The sequence below is a fragment of the Colobus angolensis genome, unplaced genomic scaffold, assembly GCF_000951035.1.
Source record: "Colobus angolensis palliatus isolate OR3802 unplaced genomic scaffold, Cang.pa_1.0 Scaffold259, whole genome shotgun sequence".
Taxonomy (NCBI): Eukaryota; Metazoa; Chordata; class Mammalia; order Primates; family Cercopithecidae; genus Colobus; species Colobus angolensis.
Genome location: NW_012115810.1, coordinates 5982064 through 6000679, shown reverse-complemented (window position 1 = coordinate 6000679; position 18616 = coordinate 5982064). Strand labels below are relative to the sequence as shown.

The window sequence follows — 18616 nt, the reverse complement described above, 5'->3', positions numbered from 1 at the left end:
AAAATGGCTCCAGTAAATGGAGAAATTTGAGTGACCACAGTGTTTCTTCCTCTTGTTTCCGGTTTAGTTCAAGTGACAGCTGTTTTATCACATCAAATCAGTCTTTGTACTGTGGTATCAAACTTGCCATCTTTACTTTCCCAATTTCCTTCTAATATCTTTGAAATGGATTATACTCGGGTCCATCCAGTCCCAAGCTGCCAATCTTAACAGTCTGCCATGCTCAGGTTGTGTGGGTCTGAGTATTTCTAAAGTCACCACTGCTGTGGCCTGCTCATTTGTTGGAGCTCATTGCAGAAGTCTGCTGCCTACTTCATTGGAGATGCAAAGGTGACTGTGTCCCGTCTCTGTGACCTGGGGAGTGGTGTGAGACGACAGATCACGCATGTGTGCACACCCACCTATGGCAGCGTGTCCCCTGCTTTCTCATCCCTGATAGCAGTGAAGGTTTTAGCTGGGGATTGCAGCTCCTCTTCTCTCTTTCGTGTCCACTTTATTTCTGTTCTAGGATCCTTAATAGGCAGAGGCATCTAAAATCAGACTGAAGCTAAAACTGCCCCCCACCAAATTCATGTGCACCCCTGAACTCCTGCCCCCAGCTGCTGCTCAGGCCTCTGCTGTCCCTGCAGGTGCTGTACCTGGTGGAGAAGGGAGCCGTGATTGAGCATGTGGACCACAGCGGGATGCGGCCCTTGGACAGAGCCATCGGCTGCCGAAACACGTCCGTAGTGGTGGCGCTACTCAGAAAGGGAGCCAAATTAGGTCAGTGAGCACTGCCTCCATCGAGCAGGAGGAGGGGTGAGCTCCCGATTATAGCAGCCTAGATTATAGGCTATAGAATTATAGATTCTAGATTATAGATTATAGAAGCCTAGATTATAGAAGCCTAACCTGCTGCCAGGTTAGGAAGTAAGATGTCAGATGTTTGCAGATCTCTCTGTCTCAGTCTCACTTAATCATCATCATACACAATGTGTAAGTAGCTCACGGTGTTTCTGGCAGAGGGTGTAGAAAGCAGAGACTGGTGTTGAAGGACAGTCTGGAGTGGTATCAGTGGCCAGGAACCATGCCAGAGAGTAGTTGGCTCAGCCTCTTGCTGTGGGGTGGGGCTGGGCGGTGCTGCTGAAAGCTCCTCAGGTGACTCTGAGCAGCAGCGGAGGCTGAGCCACTCTTCTAGAGCAACCAGTCAGCTGTGTGGGGAAGTGGCCACCACAGCAAGTTTCTGTGAAGAAGTAGTAGTATGATTTCATGGAGACAAACTAGGACGATACTTGAGGATCATGGAAGGGCCCCTGAGTAGGGAAAGCCCTTTCCACGTGGCTGGCTTTGACACAACACACCATTCCAGATGTGGGGAGGGTCCCTATTTTGGTTCGATGTGTGGGGCCCTTGGTCAAGATTAGCTCCGGGTAGGGCACTGTGAGGAAAATGCTATTCACTAGTACTGTCAAGCAGTGAACAGTGCCAGGAACTATCCAAGCAGTTTCACCCTCTGCCTTAATCCCTACCACAGCCCTGAAAGTCTCAGTGACAATCCCATGATTTTACAGATGAGGAAACCAAGGCACCTAGCAGCTAAATGGCTTCCCCTAGGACTGCTGTGTGGTACTCGCCATGGGGACCTGGCAGGCTGGCTCCAGGGCTGTGCTCTTCAGCACTCCTCCCACAATGTCCCGAGAGTTCAGGCAGGGGTTAGAGAGGTTGTGGCCGAGCTGTAGGGTAGGAGAGAGAAGCCATGACATCTGGGAGTAGAGCGCGGTGACAGGGCGCAGGGACTGCATGCTGAGAACACATGCCTGCACGGTGGCTGCTGCAGGAACTGAGGAGGTTGTGCTGAGGCCTCATTTAATCAGTTTCCCCCACATCCCACTCGGAAGGGACGGATGGGTCTTCGCTGCTCGGATGCCTTTGTTTCTCATTACTTTTTTCAGTAAAATAACAAGGACAGATTCGAGTGCCCAGGTCAGTGGAAAGGATTAGCAACTGAGCCTCACTGGCGTCCTGCTCCCGCCCTTGTCGTGTTGTGGTCCTTGCAGTTGGGCTCCTGCTGGTGCTGACCTCCAGCTGTGGGGCCGTGGAGGAATTGGAATCCTTTCCCCGGGGCCTCTGAAGTGCCTCTGAATGCGTGTTTGTTTTGCAGGAAATGCTGCTTGGGCGATGGCCACTTCCAAACCTGATATCTTGATTATACTTTTACAGAAATTAATGGAGGAAGGAAATGTGATGTACAAAGTAAGTGGTGCTGCCCTTTTCTTTGCCATTGAAACTGCCTCAGAGCACGCTCTTAACTGGGTATATAATGGCCATAGCTGTGCTACTGCACATAATCCATGTAATAGAAGTGCCAAAAGGTGGCTGGGTGTGGTGGCTCACGCCTGTAACCCCAGCACTTTGGGAGGCCGAGGTGGGCGGATCACTTGAGGCCAGGAATTCTAGACCAACCTGGCCAGTATGGCAAAACCCCACCTCTACTAAAAATACAAAAATTAGCCAGGTGCCTGTAATCCCAGCTACTCGGGAGGCTGAGGCAGGAGAATTGCTTGAATCCAGGAGGCAGAGGTTGCAGTGAGCTGAGATCCTGCCACTGCACTCCAGCCTCAGCAACAGAGTGAGACTCACATCTCAAAAGAAAAAAGTGCCAAGAGGTGCTGACCTGGCTTCAGGCCCACATTGTTGGCTTAATATCTTACCGGCAGAATCTTAAAGGTAGAAAGCACCTCTCTTTGTGTCTGAGAGCCATTATTTCTGAGCTAATCCTTGAGGTTGTAGTGATGCTTACTGTCTGAAGCCATGCGTGAAGCCGAGTCACCTCTAGGTCAACTGAACGTCATAGAGGAGGTTCCTCAGCCTTTCATGTTCTGAGTTCAGAACACCATGCTGAGGCACCGTCATGAGATGTGGGAGAGGAACACCCAGCAGATGTTTCTAGAAGAAAAGGGTCATTCTATCTCCTAAGCCTTTCCTATCTAATTTTTAATATCTATGAATTTCTAGAATTTGAAACTGTTTTTAGAGATATTTTTACTTAATATAGTCAAGTAACACCTCAGTTACCCAGGAGACTGAATTAATTTTTTCCATTTTCCCTTGGAAGTGGAAATACGATTTTCAGATCAATAAACTTCACTTTAAATTTTTCCAAATAAGACAACAGTTTAGGTCAGAGGTCAGCAAACTTTTTCTGTAAAGGGCCAGACAGTAAATGTTTTAGGCTTTGCAGACTGTGTGGCCTCTGTCACAACTCCCCAGTGCTGCTGTGGGGGCACAAAAGCAGCCACAGATAGCACAGAGTGAATGAGCACAGCTATATCCCAATAAAACTTTATTTGTAAACACAGGTGGTCGGCCAGACTTGGCCTCCAAGCTATAGTTTGCCAACCCCTGGTTTAGATAGATATGCAGGCCATTTGCATAGGTCACTATTCTTTGAAGCTCTGTGATCAGACAGAATTAAAAGATTATAGGGGAAAAACTAGATTATGACCATGTTAATCCTTTTTACTATTAGGCAGCTGTACTTGCTCTGTTGTAGATTTTTTCCTTCTCATTTTTTTTTAAATAGTAACAAATAAATAGGCAATATAGCATGACCCAGCAGGGTTTCTGGCTTGGAATCAGTTTGAAATTGAGTTGACAGTGTGTATTGTTGTGGCTTTGAAGTGCTTTTAATATGGATTTTGGTAGGCAATTATGTCAGAAATACGAAGCCATTTTCACCAGGCTTCATACCTGCTGTGCAGTGGGACTGACTGAGCAAATGGATTTTTTTAGCTTTGAAAATGATGTGTGGTGCTGTTCTGATTTTTAAATCCCATGTTTTAGTTCCTCTTAGAAGAAAAATTATTCTGCAGCAAGCTCTCTAGGTTTATCTACAAGAGGCTACTTGTCCTAGGAATAGGATCAGTTTTTTCATCTGATTTCTGTTATGCTTAGCATCAAAATATCTTTAGATGTGAGATCATTCTTGAAATAATTTTCAAAAATACATACCAGAAGATAATCTGATGCATTAAGTTTGATAGTTATCAATCTAGCAGTTTACAGACTTTCTCACAGTGTAACCACAGGATGTGGGTGCGTATGAGGACAGTGAAACCCACGTGCGTCAGCCCAGTTAGTGAACTAGCTCCCACCTTGACACTTATTTGGATGCTTTCAATGTTCTGTCATGGGTTTGCAGGGGTGAGTAAACTCCCCAGGGTGTTCTGGGTGTGGGAGGTTATTCATCTTAGAGCCTCTGAAAAAGGACAAATGTTTGTGATTTTTGAATCCTAGAAAGGAAAGATGAAAGAGGCAGCCCAGAGGTACCAGTATGCCTTAAGGAAGTTTCCTCGAGAAGGATTTGGAGAGGACATGAGACCCTTCAATGAATTAAGAGTTTCCCTCTATCTCAATCTGTCTCGATGCCGAAGAAAAACAAATGTAAGCTGTGCCCCTTTATTCCAACCCAGTCTTCCAGCAACAGAGCCCTTCCCCAGAGGTGAAGGCCCGCCCTTCTCCAGACCAAATCCTGGGCCCTCCTGTCCAATTTGTTTGCACATTTACGTGAACCTGGCATGTGGGAAACAGCTCTTATCCATGACCATCATTTGGTCACTGCTGCTACGCACCTCGCATGATGTTGAAGGAATGCACTTGGGTTTCATTTCCTTGACCTCAGTGATGAGAAGCAAATGCAGATTGCTCCTCTGCAGCTTCCCAACAGTGATGCTGCTGGCACTGCCATCCCCAGATTCAGGAGAGTCCAACCCAAGCCTAGTGTGGTGGGCCTGCCTTCTGTTAGGTTTGCTCAGAGGATCTGCCAGTAACTCATTTGTAACCAGTCGTGGGGAACTCATAGTCAATTTGTAACTAGTAGATCTGTTTCAGTTGTACTTCCTACCTTTTTTTTTTTTAACTGCATCCTCCTGCCCCAGTCTGTTGAGCTGCCCGCTTCTGTGCCCCGCTGCCAGAATGGACACAGCGTCTGCACTCCTCTCTGAGGCTGCCCCTCCACTGGGGTGTGAGGTTCCACCCTCTGGCCTTCTGGGGCACTGTGACTACCACTGCTTTCTGTAGTGGATTATTCTCCTAATGATATTAATCAACTGTCATTATCTCCTCACTTCAAAAATGAACAGAAAACAGACCTTTTCCTTCCTCCCTCTCTGGCTGTGCCTTAGGGCGCTTCTACCCTTTCTAACAAAACCAGAAGGGCTTCCCATAATCTTGTGTCCACAGTGCTTCTGACACCTGTATTTCTTGTTGACACCAGGACTTTGGCATGGCAGAGGAATTTGCTTCCAAGGCTCTCGAAATGAAGCCCAAGTCCTATGAAGCCTTTTATGCCAGAGCAAGAGCGAAGAGAAACAGCAGGTACTGTCCGTAGTTATCTTTGTGTGTAGAGAAGACTTTTTTCCTGTGGGATCAAACCTGCCTGTTGAATTTGGGGAGGTTTTGCTGTAGAGAGGCTCAGGTGCCTCTCATCCTTTTAAATACTGAATTAGTATTACTACCTGCTTCCAAGAGGCATGGCAGTGGATATTATCAGTGATGAGTAAACTTCTATTTTCTCCTGACATCTCAGTAATTATTCCTTCCCACCCTTCCCCCCAGGTGAAACTTACTGCAACATGAACTTCCTACCTAGTTTAGTCCGTATTTCAGGGAAACTGCCAACTTAGGGGCATTAGGAAATTCAGGGGAGGGGAAGAGTGATATAAGCCTGTTGAATGAGAGGTAGGCACAGTGTTACCACGGGATGGTAACAATATTAAAAGGATTCTGGCGCCACTGACTCATGCTTCCCCTTATTCCTGGCCCAGTGGTCTTTATGGAGAGCAGGGCTGTGGAGTCACACCCATCTAGATTAGAATTTAGCACTGCCACTTAGCTGAGTAACTCTGGGCTGGTTAAATGGGTCCTGGCCACCACTGTAAGTGTTCAAAACTCACTTGCTACCTTCTCTTTCCTTTGAGCACAGCTCTTTTATGAACAGTTACACTCTGAGCATGTTTGTGTGTGACTTGTAATGTTACCTTACATTTTCCTACGAAGGCAGTTCGTGGCAGCTCTCGCTGACCTGCAAGAGGCTGTGAAACTCTGTCCCACCAATCAGGAAATCAAGAGGCTTCTGGCCCGTGTAGAAGAGGAGTGCAAGCAACTCCAGAGGAGTCAACAGCAAAAACAGCAGGGACTGCCACCAGCTCCACCCAATGACTCCGAGAACGAAGAGGATGCCCCAACCCCTGGCTTAAGTGACCACTTTCACCCTGAGGAGACTGAAGAGGAAGAAACTTCTCCCCAGGAAGAATCTGTTTCCCCGACTCCCAGATCCCAGCCATCCTCATCTGTCCCTTCCCCATATATCCGAAACCTTCAAGAGGGGTTACAGTCCAAAGGAAGGCCGGTATCGCCACAGAGCAGGGCAGGAATCGGCAAGCCCCTGAGAGAGCCTGTTGCCCAGCCAGGGTTGGTCCTGCAGCCCTCCAAGCAGGCCCAGATCGTGAAAACCAGCCAGCACCTGGGCTCTGGCCAGTCAGCCTTGAGAAATGGCAGCACAAAAGTTCAGATCTCTTCTCAGAACCCTCCTCCGAGTCCCATGCCAGGGAGAATTGCTGCCACACCTGCTGGGAGCAGAACCCAGCATTTAGAAGGAACAGGTACTTTCACTACCGGAGCTGGTTGTGGCCACTTTGGGGATCGGCTGGGCCCCAGCCAGAATGTCCGCCTGCAGCGTGGTGAGAGTGGCTCTGCGCACCCTTTACCAAGTAAGACAAAAACCACAGAGAGGCTTCTGTCTCATTCCTCCATGCCTGTGGACGCAGCCCCTCCAAACCAAGGTGGGCTGGCGACCAGCAGCGACATGAGACACCCAGCTTCCCTCACCAGCTCAGGCTCCTCTGGTTCTCCATCCAGCAGCATAAAGATGTCAAGTTCAACCAGTAGTTTGACTTCGAGCAGCAGTTTTTCAGATGGCTTCAAGGTCCAAGGACCAGATACTCGAATTAAAGACAAGGTTGTAACCCATGTTCAGAGCGGTACAGCGGAGCACAGACCCCGCAACACGCCATTCATGGGCATCATGGATAAGACTGCGAGGTTTCAACAGCAGAGCAATCCTGCAAGCCGCGCCTGGCACTGTCCGGCTCCAGAGCGGATGCTGACAAACACATCTGCAGCTGGCCTGCAGTCTGCTGCCACTGAGAAGCCCTCCCTCGTGCAAGCGGGAGGATGTAATAACCAAGCCAAAACCTGTTCCGTTTCTACCCTGAGTGCAAGTGTCCACAATGGGGCACAGGTGAAGGAGCTAGAAGAAAACAAGTGCCAAATTCCAGTCCACTGTCAAGAGAACAGGGTAACTAAGACTGTTTCTCACCTGTACCAGGAAAGTATCTCCAAACAGCAGCCTCATATCAGTAATGAAGCCCACAGGAGCCACCTCACTGCAGCCAAACCAAAGCGATCATTCATAGAGTCAAATGTGTGAGCCTTAAGAAAGCTCCATTTGTGGAATTGGGAAAAGTGTGTTTAATCCTGGTGGTAAATTAAATAGTTTTTTCATCAGAAAAATTATTTTTTAGCCCTTTTTTTTTTCCTTTGGGGTGGATCTGATGCCATTGATATATCTAAAATGTGGAATAAAACTTCTTTAATAGCTAGAAGTCACCATAAATAAGAATGCTAAACAGAATTGAAAACTATATCAACTTAAAATTTTGAGACAGCCCAGAAGACATTAACTAATGACTTTCACTTACGAAATTGTTTGGCTTTTGTCACTTTCCTCCTTGCCTTTGCTATGCGGTAAAATCACAGTACCTACTTAGAGAATAAATGTGTCTGTTGTCAAAGAGTGACAGGTTTAACTCATGCCCAAGTGATGTACATCCGAGGGATGTATTCTGGAAACAATGGAATTTTACAGTTACAGTTCCATTGAGTCAAATCCCATTTAATATATATATAAAAATTAAGTTCTGAGTGATTTCTAGCTAAATATAAGTGTGACTGTAAACGCAGCCAATTTTTTTAAGCAAAATATAAGAACACCTAAGTATTGTTCCCTTCATAGCAGTTTCTATAAAGGGATTAAACACTTATTTCTGTGTTATGGTTCTTATTCATATATTTTTATAGCACCTTTTTTTGGAACCTACATTTGTGCTTGAAGGTGTTTTTGATATTTGGGAACAGTATAAGCCATTTGGAATCATGATTGGTGGTCAAGTGGATTCAAGCTAAATTTTAGCTAAGACCAGCATTTTTAGTGGCGCTTAAAAGTTAGCTCTCACCTGGTTTCCAAACTGCTTTTAAACAATGATAGTGCTCTGGAACAATCCTTCCAAGCTCTTCTAAGGACAATATTTAATTTAGATACTAAAGGTAGGACTGGTTGTTGCTTTTGTTTTGTTGTACAATTAGTACTTTATAGTCACATGTTGTATATATTTAAATAGCCCAGTTTTATTCAGACTTGTAAATAGAACTATTTCAATGTAGTTAATCTAAAAACAAAAAAGAAAACCCCAGTCATGATTTGCATGTTCTCTATAAGCTTCATCCATGCTGGTTATTGCACTGAATGATGTATTATTACGGCATGTTAACAGTATACCAGTAACAGCACTTTATCTCATTTATATGAACACCTTTGAGGTGCTACTTAAGTTCAAGCTGATGTATTAATTCATTTGTAAAGATAAGGTACAGGAATGAACCTTGGTTTAAAGGTATTTTTATATGAAAATGGTGTCTTATTGGAAGATGTTAAAATGCTAATTTGAGAGAGGTAGGAGTGTATTTGTTTTATATGTTGGGATGTGAAATTTATTTTCTAAAATTGAGGAGAAGGAAGTTATATATTTGCAGAATGTTTTAAAATGAGTCGTTGTAATGAAGTTCCTGTGAACATCATTATGGTTTTGTACAAATAGGAACCTCTGATGTCATTCTTCAGTGGTTGTTCCTGTGTGTACAATTGTACTTCGTATGGACAGCTTTATCATTTTTATAGGCTTTCCATGAGTTTTGCTGTAACTACTATGGCTTATTTATTTTCTTTAATATTTGTGAAAGTCTTACTCTTTTGTTAGTTTTGTTTCTGCACAACTACTGTACTTTTCCATATGGAATAAAGACTATTAATAGAATGTGTTCTGCACTAAATGAGTGGATAAGAAGAGAACAGCCTGATGACAGCTATCTCTGTTGCTTTTAATCCTTGTTACCCTAGAGGGAATAGTGAAAAGCATATTTTATATTAACACTACAAAATGCATATTTAATTTCGTTTTATAATTTCAGAATAAGGGTGACAGCTGCTAGAAATTCCACCATACTCAAGGGCCAAATTAGTCTTTTTGCCTCAAATAGAAAGCAAGCATGCAGGAAAGCAATATATACTTCCTATGTGTTTCAAGACATCTTGGTGTCTGTTTTTACTGGCAGCAGGACATCTTTACTACTGCAATTCTCAAACACTTTGGCAATACACTGAACACTGTTATGACAGTTTGTTCTTTAACACATTTGTATTATCTTTCAGTTAAAAGTATGTTTGTCTTTATGCCTACACTTTTCAAAGTAATATGAGAGAGAGAACATTAAACTGTGTTGTATTGTGATAACATTCTTGGAATCTTAAACATCATAATACCTCAGGTTATTATCTAGTCACTGCTATTGCTAGCAAGACTAAGTAGTTTCAGTCCTTTAGAGCTTTATATTTAATGGAAGGTTAAAAACAAAAATGGGATGGGAAGGAAAGTATCGCCTAATACATAATTCTTGTCATTAGATGATTTTTCCTGTAAAGGAGCTAATAAGAATATTCTCGTAAGTTATTGTACATTGTGATTTTGATATATACTTAGTAAAGGTAAGTGAGGTACTTGGCCCAGCCAGGAAGAGGTGACACATCCATAGAAAGCTAATGGTCAGTCCCGACAAAACTGGGTGGTGGGTAGGTATTGCTGCTCCACATTGCCCTGAACTAACAAACAAACAGTGGGGTCTGGAGTGCCCAGCATGGGGGCTGTGTCGTGTTCCCTCTTACTGATGATGGTTTTGGTTTGCTTATATGGAAGAGAGTTGTTCAGCTTTGGTTTGCTTTATACAAAAAGAGGTGTGTCAATTAGGTAAATTATTGGCATCTTAGTTTTCAGTAGTTTTGTTTTACAAGAAACTATCCTGGTAAAGTATAAAAGAAAGCAAAATACTGGCTGGGCGTGGTGGCTCATGCCTGCAATCCCAGCACTTTAGGAGGCCAAGGTGGGCGGATCATGAGGTCAGGAGATAGATAGATAGACACCATCCTGGCCAATGTGGTGAAATCCCGTCTCTACTAAAAATACAAAAATTAGCTGGGTGTGGTGGTGTGTGCCTTTAGTCCCAGCTACTCAGGAGGCTGAGGCAGGAGAATCGCTTGAACCCAGGAGGCAGAGGTTGCAGTAAGCCGAGATCATGCCACTGTACTCCAGCCTGGCAACAGAGCAAGACTCCGTCTCCAAAAAAAAAAAAGCAAAATACCTTAACACGTCTTTTAAAAATGCCTTTTTGCATTTTCTAGCAATGACTTTGAATGATTTTAGTAACTTTTATTTAAAAAACAGCTAACCTCCATCAGAAAATAAGTCTGTTTATCAAAACAGAGACAGTTGGACCAATGGTAAGTTCTTTTAAGTTTAAAAAGTGCTCTGTTGAAATTAGCATACTTTCCCTAAACAATACAACAGAGAAACGGCTGGGCCTGGTGGCTCACGCCTGTAATCCCAACACCTTGGGAGGGTGAGACAGGTAGATCATGAGCTCAGGAGTTCGAGACCAGCCTAGCCGACATGGTGAAACCTTGTCTCTACTAAAAATACAAAAAGTTGCTGGGAGTCATGGCACGCACCTGTAATCACAGCTACTACCCGGGAGGCTGAGGCAGGAGAACTGCTTGAACCCAGGAGGCAGAGGTTGTAGTGAGCCAAGATCACACCATGGCACTCCAGTCTGGGCGACAGACTGAGACTCTAAAAGAATACAACAGAAAAACACCAAGGACATGCTTCCAGCCTTTCTAGTCCTCAATAGTAAGAATGTGAGAAGCATGTCATATGAATAAAAAATAGTTTTCTAGAACCATTTATCATGAATCCTAGTTATGACATAAAGGTTAACAAAGTGTAGTAATACACTAAGTTAAAATGTTGACAAAGAATTATAAAGAAATGGTGTTTGGAGATTTCCATGTTAGCAAGGCTTGCTGCCTTTCTGTGAACATGCGGCATATTAGCTATGAGGTTATAAAATGCGTAGTCAGCCTTTTCCTATATTTACATTGCTTTTCCCTTTTTATTTCCAAGTTTCAACATTCTTGAACAATTCTCCATTGCGAGTTTTGGGGGTAACAGTGCAAAGAAGGGTGCAGGCCCAGAGACCCAGCCTGCACTGATGGCGCAGTTCTAACAAGCTTCCTGCGGATAGCTTCCAAATGTAACAACTTTGGACAGGCAAGTAAGAAGTTAGCACCACCTTCACTTCCTGAACCTGAAGTTTTTTTCTGGAGTGAACATATCAGGCTATTGTGTAAAGATGCCTTTGTATAGTTACTCCAGCTTGAATTATATGTGAGAACTTTTAATTCTTCATTCTGAAGGGAGGCTAGAGTTTGCCACTTCATATATTTCAGCAAAGTCAACTTATTCAGGATTCATTTCACCTAACCCGTACCTAGGTTTGGAAAATAAGAAAATCAGTATCCTAAAAACTTAAAATCCAAAAAAATTGCTTAAACATCTGAAGTGATTTTTCTCAATTTAATCATAAACAATCTACAACCATTTTGCTACAAATTCTCTTTAAAAGGGCTCCAAAGAGTTATTGAATAAATGGCTATTAACTAGAATGTAAACATCTATTATTCTAGAGTAGTCCAATCTTCAGTTATAGAGATGACCTACATCTAACAAGAATAAATGTGGGCACTGTTGGGAATGATATTAAGAGGAATTTTTAAAAATTAGGGCACTGCAATTTAAAGTATAACTTTATTTCTACATAGCTGAAGACTTTTTTCACTAGTACAAAAAGGCTTTTATAGTAAGTCCATGTGTTTTTAAAGAATGAAAATTCACAATTTTTATAGGTAACTAAATTTAAGTTTACCTTTTTCCTCTTTTGCTTTTAATAATGTCTGATTAATATTTACCTGTAAATCATTCAAATGAGACCACTGAAAATATAAACAATACACTATCAACAATTTTACTTTTGGTGTGTCTCCAGCCATCTATTGATGGCCATTTTCAGAGTCCTATTTGGTGTTAGTACCGCTGAAGGAAGAACAAGATTTGTCATGGGACTTGTACGTTTCTTTTTGCTGATCCAATTTTCTATTGCTTCCTTTTCATATGAATAGCCATCTAAAAAAAAAAATTAAACAAATTACATGACGTAGGAAAGGGAAATGAGGATTACTAAAATGAAGTGAATGTAAAAACTCCTTGCGGAGGCCTTTATTGTGCCTTAAGGGTTATTCCTGTCTTGTACCACCACCCCCAAAAATCTCTCTGCCACAACACCTGAAATGCATTGATTGGATGGAGATGTATGAGGCAAAAATTACCCAGAAGGGTAACATTATCAACTCTTTGAACAATACCACTGAGACCGGGACCCTGTCAAATTCAGACACAGTGGAAGAGAAGAAAGGAACAGAGCTAGGTAAAGTGGGAGTGAGGATAAACGGCCCATCAGAGCTGTTGAAAAGAGCCTTATGACTCAGCAAAACTTTCCAACACCTTGAAAAGTCAGGAAAACGGATAGATACCCTGAGATGACAGAATTTACTCCACTAAGGATTTGACAGTGAAGGGACTTAGGTTTTGTTCTGAGACCAAGTCTCACACTGTTGCCTAGGCTGGAATGCACTGGCGAGCTCTCAGCTCACTGCAAGCTCCACCTCCCAGGTTCAAGAGATTCTCCTGCCTCAGCCTCCCGTGTAGCTGGAACTACAGGCACCCGTCACCTCACCGGGCTAATGTTTTGTATTTTTAGTAGAGTTTCACTATGTTGGCCAGGCTGGTCTCGAATTCCTGACGTCAGGTGATCCACCCACCTCGGCTTCCCAAAGTGCTGGGATTACAGGCGTGAGCCACCATGCCCGGACGCTAAGGTTTTTTTTAAAACCATATTCTTGCAAAATTAGTTGCCTTTATACATGTAAAGATTGGACTTTTGCTTCACTACTTTCATTTTTATACTTGTAGCTCTTTCTCAAGCTGAAAATCTGGGTTCCTGATTTCATTTACACATTTAATCTATAGTACATATCATTGTTTCAAAATAATGCCAGTATATTTACTAACATAAAATTGAAAGAAATGTTAAGATTACTTTGTGGTTCTTTCTGTCATCAAGGTAGATTCACTAGAGTGGTGCCAAAATACTGTGTATGAAAACCACACTTACTGGGTTTCAAAGTTAAAAAAATAGGCTGGACGTGGTGCCTCTCACCTGTGATCCCAGCACTTTGGGAGGCCAAGGTGGGTGGATCACTTGAGGGTCAGGTGTTTGAGACCAGCCTGGCCAACAAGCAAAACCCTATCTCTACTAAAAATACAAAAATTAGCCAGGCATGGTGGCAGGTGCCTGTAATTCCAGCTACTCAGGAGGCTGAGGCAGGAGAATCACTTGAGCCTGGGAGACGGACGTTCTGGTGAGCTGAGATTGCACCACTGCACTCCAGCCTGGGCGACAGAGTGAGACTCCATCTCAAAAAAAAGTTAAAACTATAAAACAAGGTACCTTCAGAGGGGTCTAATCTAACCTGTCCAATCCTTGTTCCCCACCCTTCCCATATAAGTTACTATGTGCAATCCATTTTCAAATATATATATGTGCACACAGTACATACACACTCTACATAAAAGCTAGCATACTAGCCACACTGTTTTGTACCTTGGTGTGTTTATCTTCCCCACAGTACTCCACTGTAAAGATGCACTGATGGACATCTGGGTGGTTTCCAATCTTTGCCTTTTACAAATAGTGCTGTACCAACAAAACCCCAAGAAAACCACACGCACACAAAATACAAATAGTGCTACAATGAAGTCTTGTGCATGTGTCACTTTAGTTTTGGGGAGATTTCAGAAGTAGTATTGCTAAAGCAGCATATATAATCTCGCTAGATAGTTCCAACTTCCTTCCATAGGAATTCTACGTTTTTCATTCCTACTAGCAATGTTTGAGAATGTCTTTTTCCCCTGTAGCCTAACCAACAGTATATGTGGTCAAACTCCTGGATTTTTGCCAGTCTCTAGGTAAGCAATGGTACAATACATCAGATGGAGAATCTTTTTGTTCATATGTTTGAGCCATTTGTTTTTCTTTTTCCTGTGAGCTATTCATATTTTCTGCCCATTTTTCTATTAGGTTGTCCTTAAGATTTCATATATATGGAATATCAACACTTGATCAATTTCTCCCTTGACTGCCAGATAGCGAAGTTTTCCCAATTCTGTCAAGGAATTTACCTACACTGTCTTTGGAACTTTAAATGTCTTTGAAGAGATGGGGTCCTGCTGGTCTCGAGCTCCTGGGCTCAAGTGACCCTCCTGCATTGGCTTCCGGAATAGCTGGGACTCCAGGTGCAAGCTGCTGCGCTCTGCAGGTTTCCCTTTTTATGTCTGGGTTTCTGATTTATTTGGAATTTAAATGTGCAGTATGCAGGATGGGTCCAATTTTATCCTTTCCACATGGTGGTTCCATTGTCAAAATACCACTTGTTGGAAGTAATTTTTACCACTGATTTAAAATTCTATCTTTATCAATCACTAAATTTCCAAATACACATGGATCGATTTCCGGATTTTAAACTTTTCCATTGTTCTATTCCTGGGCCAACACTAAACATTCATTTATGGAGGCTTCTCGACATGTAACATCTCATAGGGCTAGCAACCTTCCTCACTGTTTTTTTCTAGGTTATTTTTGCTGTTCTTATTAGGTTGCACGGTAAGAATCACCTTGCGTATCTCTCAGTAAAAAGTTTTATCTCAGGATCACGTCAAACCTATGAAATGGAGAAAGCTGACATCCCCCTGCCACTGAGTTTTCCTAGCCCTCAGCATGCTGCCATTATACTTTCACAGCGATGTTTTCGTTTTTATGTAGGTTTGAAAGTTTTACATAAGTTTGGGGTTTTGGTGTGTGTGGTTTTTTTCTAAGACAGGGTCTCATTCTGTCACCCAGGCTGGAGTCCAGTGACATGATGGCAGCTCACTGCAGCCTTACCTCCCAGGCTCAAGCAATCCTCTCACCTCATCCTCCCAAGTACCTGGGATTACAGGCACACGTCACCACACCTGGCTAATTTTTTTAAAATTTCTCTACAGAAGGGGATCTCACTATGTTGCCTAGGCCGGTCTAGAACACCTTGGCTCAAACAATGCTCCCACCTTGGCTTCCCAAAGTGCTGGGTTTACAGACATGGATTATACTGCACCCAGTCAAGTTTAGGTCTCATTTGTTCTAGTTTTTGTTATTGTAACTTAAGTATTCAGTTATAACTTTTAAGTGCTTTGGTTCACTGAATCTTGTTTAACTTGCTACTTTACAAAATTCATATTGTCTGTAGATTTTCTATTCTTTTGGGCTTTCTACATATACAGTTATATAGAAAAGGTTTTTCCCTTACAAATGTTTTTTGTGGGGGTGAGGGGATAAGGGGTGGCTAGTATTTCTAAAACAATAGCTGAGAGAGAGCACCCTTTATATTCCTGACTGTAATGGGAATGCTTCCACTGGCTTGTGGGCCAAGGTATATGTATTTTTTATCATCTAAGAAAGTCGGGCAGGCTCAGTGGCTCACGCCTCTAATCTCAGCACTTGGAAGGCTGAGGTGAGTGGATCACTTGAGCTCTGGAGTTTAAGACCAGCCTAGGCGACATGGTGAAAGCCCAGTCTCTGGATTGTTTTGGTTGCTTCACATCTGTGCTACTTTTGCCTCCTTGTAGAAACGAGTACCAGCTGTGTAGCTCCCCAACCTTGGGGGCCTGAGTTCTGGCCCTGAGAGACTGAGGTTCTGAGAAACTGAACTTGTTTCCTCCATCCTAGAGAAGAGGGAAACATGCTTTCTGCAGAAACTGTTACTTGTGACTGCCTTTTGCTCTTTTTCAGATATATTTCACACCATAAAATGCACCCATTTGTGGTTCTTGGTATATTTCAGAGTTGTGTATCACTCCATCAATCCCATACCCATTAGCAGTCACTGCCCCCTCAGCCCATGGGCGCCTCTGACTTTTGTCTCTCTGGATTTGCCTCTTTTGGGTATTTCATATAATGGGACTCATACACTATGCAGCCTTTGGTATCGGGCTTCTTGCACTTACCATAATGTTTCCAAGGTCTATCCTCTATGTATTTGTGCATTTTCATGGCTTGATATTCTATTGTATGGCTACACCACATTTCATGCATTCACTTGTTGAAGGACATCTGGGTTGTTTCCACCTTTGGGCTACTAATAATGCTACTATGCCTGTACAACTTTTGGTATGAGCATGTGTTTTCAATTATCCTGCCTACATACTCAGGAGTGGAACTGTGATAACTTTCTGAGGAGCTTCCAGACTGCTTTCAACAGCAACCACATGCGAAGGTTCCATTTTCTGCACATCCTTGCCAACACGTATTTTCCTACTTTTTGATTCTAGCCATCTTAACAGGTATGACATGTTTTGATTGGCATCAATGACACTGACCATCTTTTGAAGTGCTTATTGCCAAATAGCATATCATTAGACTGTTCCAGAGCACCATTACCTGTATTAACTTCTTCAGTCTTCACAACAACCTTATGATGTAAGATATTGTTAGCATTCCTGTTTTACAAATGAGGAAACTGAGGCATGGCCTGAATAACTTTCCAGGGTCACACAGGTAGGCAGCAACTGACTTGGGATTTAAAACCAAGCAGTGTGGCTCCACAGACAATGCTCTTACTCTCCCTGTACATGGGACTTCCAGAAAGTACAACTATAGTAACTGAAATTTTTTAAAAATCTCACTGGACAGGTAAACGGCAGTTAGACAACTGCAAGAAAGACAAGAGAGAAGGTGCAAGGGATGAGAATGGCTGAAACGTTTCCAGAACTGGTGAAGGGCACGAAAGAGAAAAGTCTACAAAGACAAATAGTATACTTGAACTGCAACTGAAAAGCATACCTGAAGTCAGAGTATAACCAAGTTAAAACACGGCAAAGGCTCTAAAAAGCAGAGTGGGCAGAGCAGGTTTGAATAGACCTGAAAGAAATAATCTAGATGGAACACCTATCAGTGCAGGGCTGGCATTTCTACTCTTTAGCCCCAGTTAACATTTAGTTTTTAGGTTTTCTGTAATTCTAACCAAAATACCACTTTATGTTGTAACATAAAATGATTCTAAAATTTATCTTGGCCGGGCGCATCACTTGAGGTCAGGAGTTCGAGACCAGCCTGGCCAACGTGGCAAAACCCCGTCTCTACTAAAAATACAAAAATTAGCCAGACATGGTGGCGCGTGCCTGTAATTCTAACTACTAGGGAGGCTGAGGCAGGAGAATCACTTGAACCCAGGAGGTAGAGGTCTCAGTGAACTGAGATCATGCCACTGCATTCCAGCCTGGGTGACAGAGTGAGACCCTGTCTCAAAACAAAGATTATCTTGACAGCTAAATTGGCAAAAATGACCAAGCCAAAATTTTTAAAAGATTGGACCTAACTAAAGATGTACAGCACTGCCTATCAGTATTAGGAATTTATGCAAATGTACCTGTAAATACGTGACTAGGGTTTTTTTTTTTTTTTTTTTTTTTGGAGACAGAGTCTCGCACTGTCACCAGGGCTAGAGTGCAGTGGTGCAATCTCGGCTCACTGCAACCTCCACCTTCCAGGTTCGAGTGATTCTCCTGCCTCAGCCTCCCAAAAGTAGCTGGATGTTTTGTATAGAATCAGAGTAAGAGTTAATTTTGGCAACATCCATACCAGGAAATGCTGTCCCGCAGATAAGAATGAAGCATGTACTTCTGAATATACTGGCAAATGGTGTTCTCTCAGATACACTGTTGATAGCAACTTTTTAAAAGTATGCATTGGGCCAGGCGAAGTGGCTCACGCCTGTAATCCCAGCACTCTGGGAGACCGAGGCAGGCAGATCACTTGAGGTTGGGAGATCGAGACCATCCTGGCCAGCACGATAAAACCTCATCGCTACTAAAAATACAAAAAATTAGCTGAGTGTGGTGGTACATGCCTGTAATTCCAGCTACTCAGGAAGCTGAGGCAGGAGAATCACTTGAATCCAGGAGGCAGAGGTTGCAGTGAGCCAAGACTGCACTCTAGCCTGGGCAACAAGAGCAAAACTCCCTCTCAAAAATAAATAAAGTATGCAGTTAATTCCCTTTCGTAAGACTCTTGCACCCACCCAGCCCCGCCGTCGCCCCGCCGCGCTCCAACCGCCTCCTCCTCCTCAGTAACGTGGCAAGGAAAATCTTTGTTCTAAAAACTTTGGAAGATGGCCGAATAGGAACAGCTCCAGTCTCCAACTCCCAGCGTGAAGGACACAGAAGACCGGTGATTTCTGCATTTTGAACTGAGGTACTGG

At 43.1% G+C, this 18616-nt stretch overlaps 2 protein-coding genes across 4 annotated transcripts in view; one reads left to right on the top strand and one right to left on the bottom strand.

Moving 5' to 3' along the window:
- The window catches only part of TANC1 (tetratricopeptide repeat, ankyrin repeat and coiled-coil containing 1), a 273934-nt gene extending 264803 nt beyond the window's left edge, over positions 1-9131 (top strand). Inside the window, exons 23-27 of one of the 2 annotated variants that reach the window (XM_011947131.1) lie at positions 630-762; positions 2141-2232; positions 4276-4422; positions 5255-5360; positions 6037-9131. In XM_011947131.1, coding sequence (XP_011802521.1) covers positions 630-762; positions 2141-2232; positions 4276-4422; positions 5255-5360; positions 6037-6077 — 519 coding nt within the window. In that variant the 3' untranslated portion in view covers positions 6078-9131. The remainder of the gene's footprint in view (positions 1-629; positions 763-2140; positions 2233-4275; positions 4423-5254; positions 5361-6036) is intronic. The other variant, XM_011947130.1, reaches the window with a different exon arrangement.
- Positions 9132-11995: 2864 nt separating this feature from the next.
- Positions 11996-18616, bottom strand: part of WDSUB1 (WD repeat, sterile alpha motif and U-box domain containing 1) — a 60915-nt gene continuing 54294 nt past the window's right edge. For both annotated transcript variants that reach the window (XM_011947128.1, XM_011947129.1), the window contains exon 11: positions 11996-12389. In XM_011947128.1, the coding sequence (XP_011802518.1) occupies positions 12232-12389 (158 nt within the window). In that variant the 3' untranslated portion in view covers positions 11996-12231. The remainder of the gene's footprint in view (positions 12390-18616) is intronic.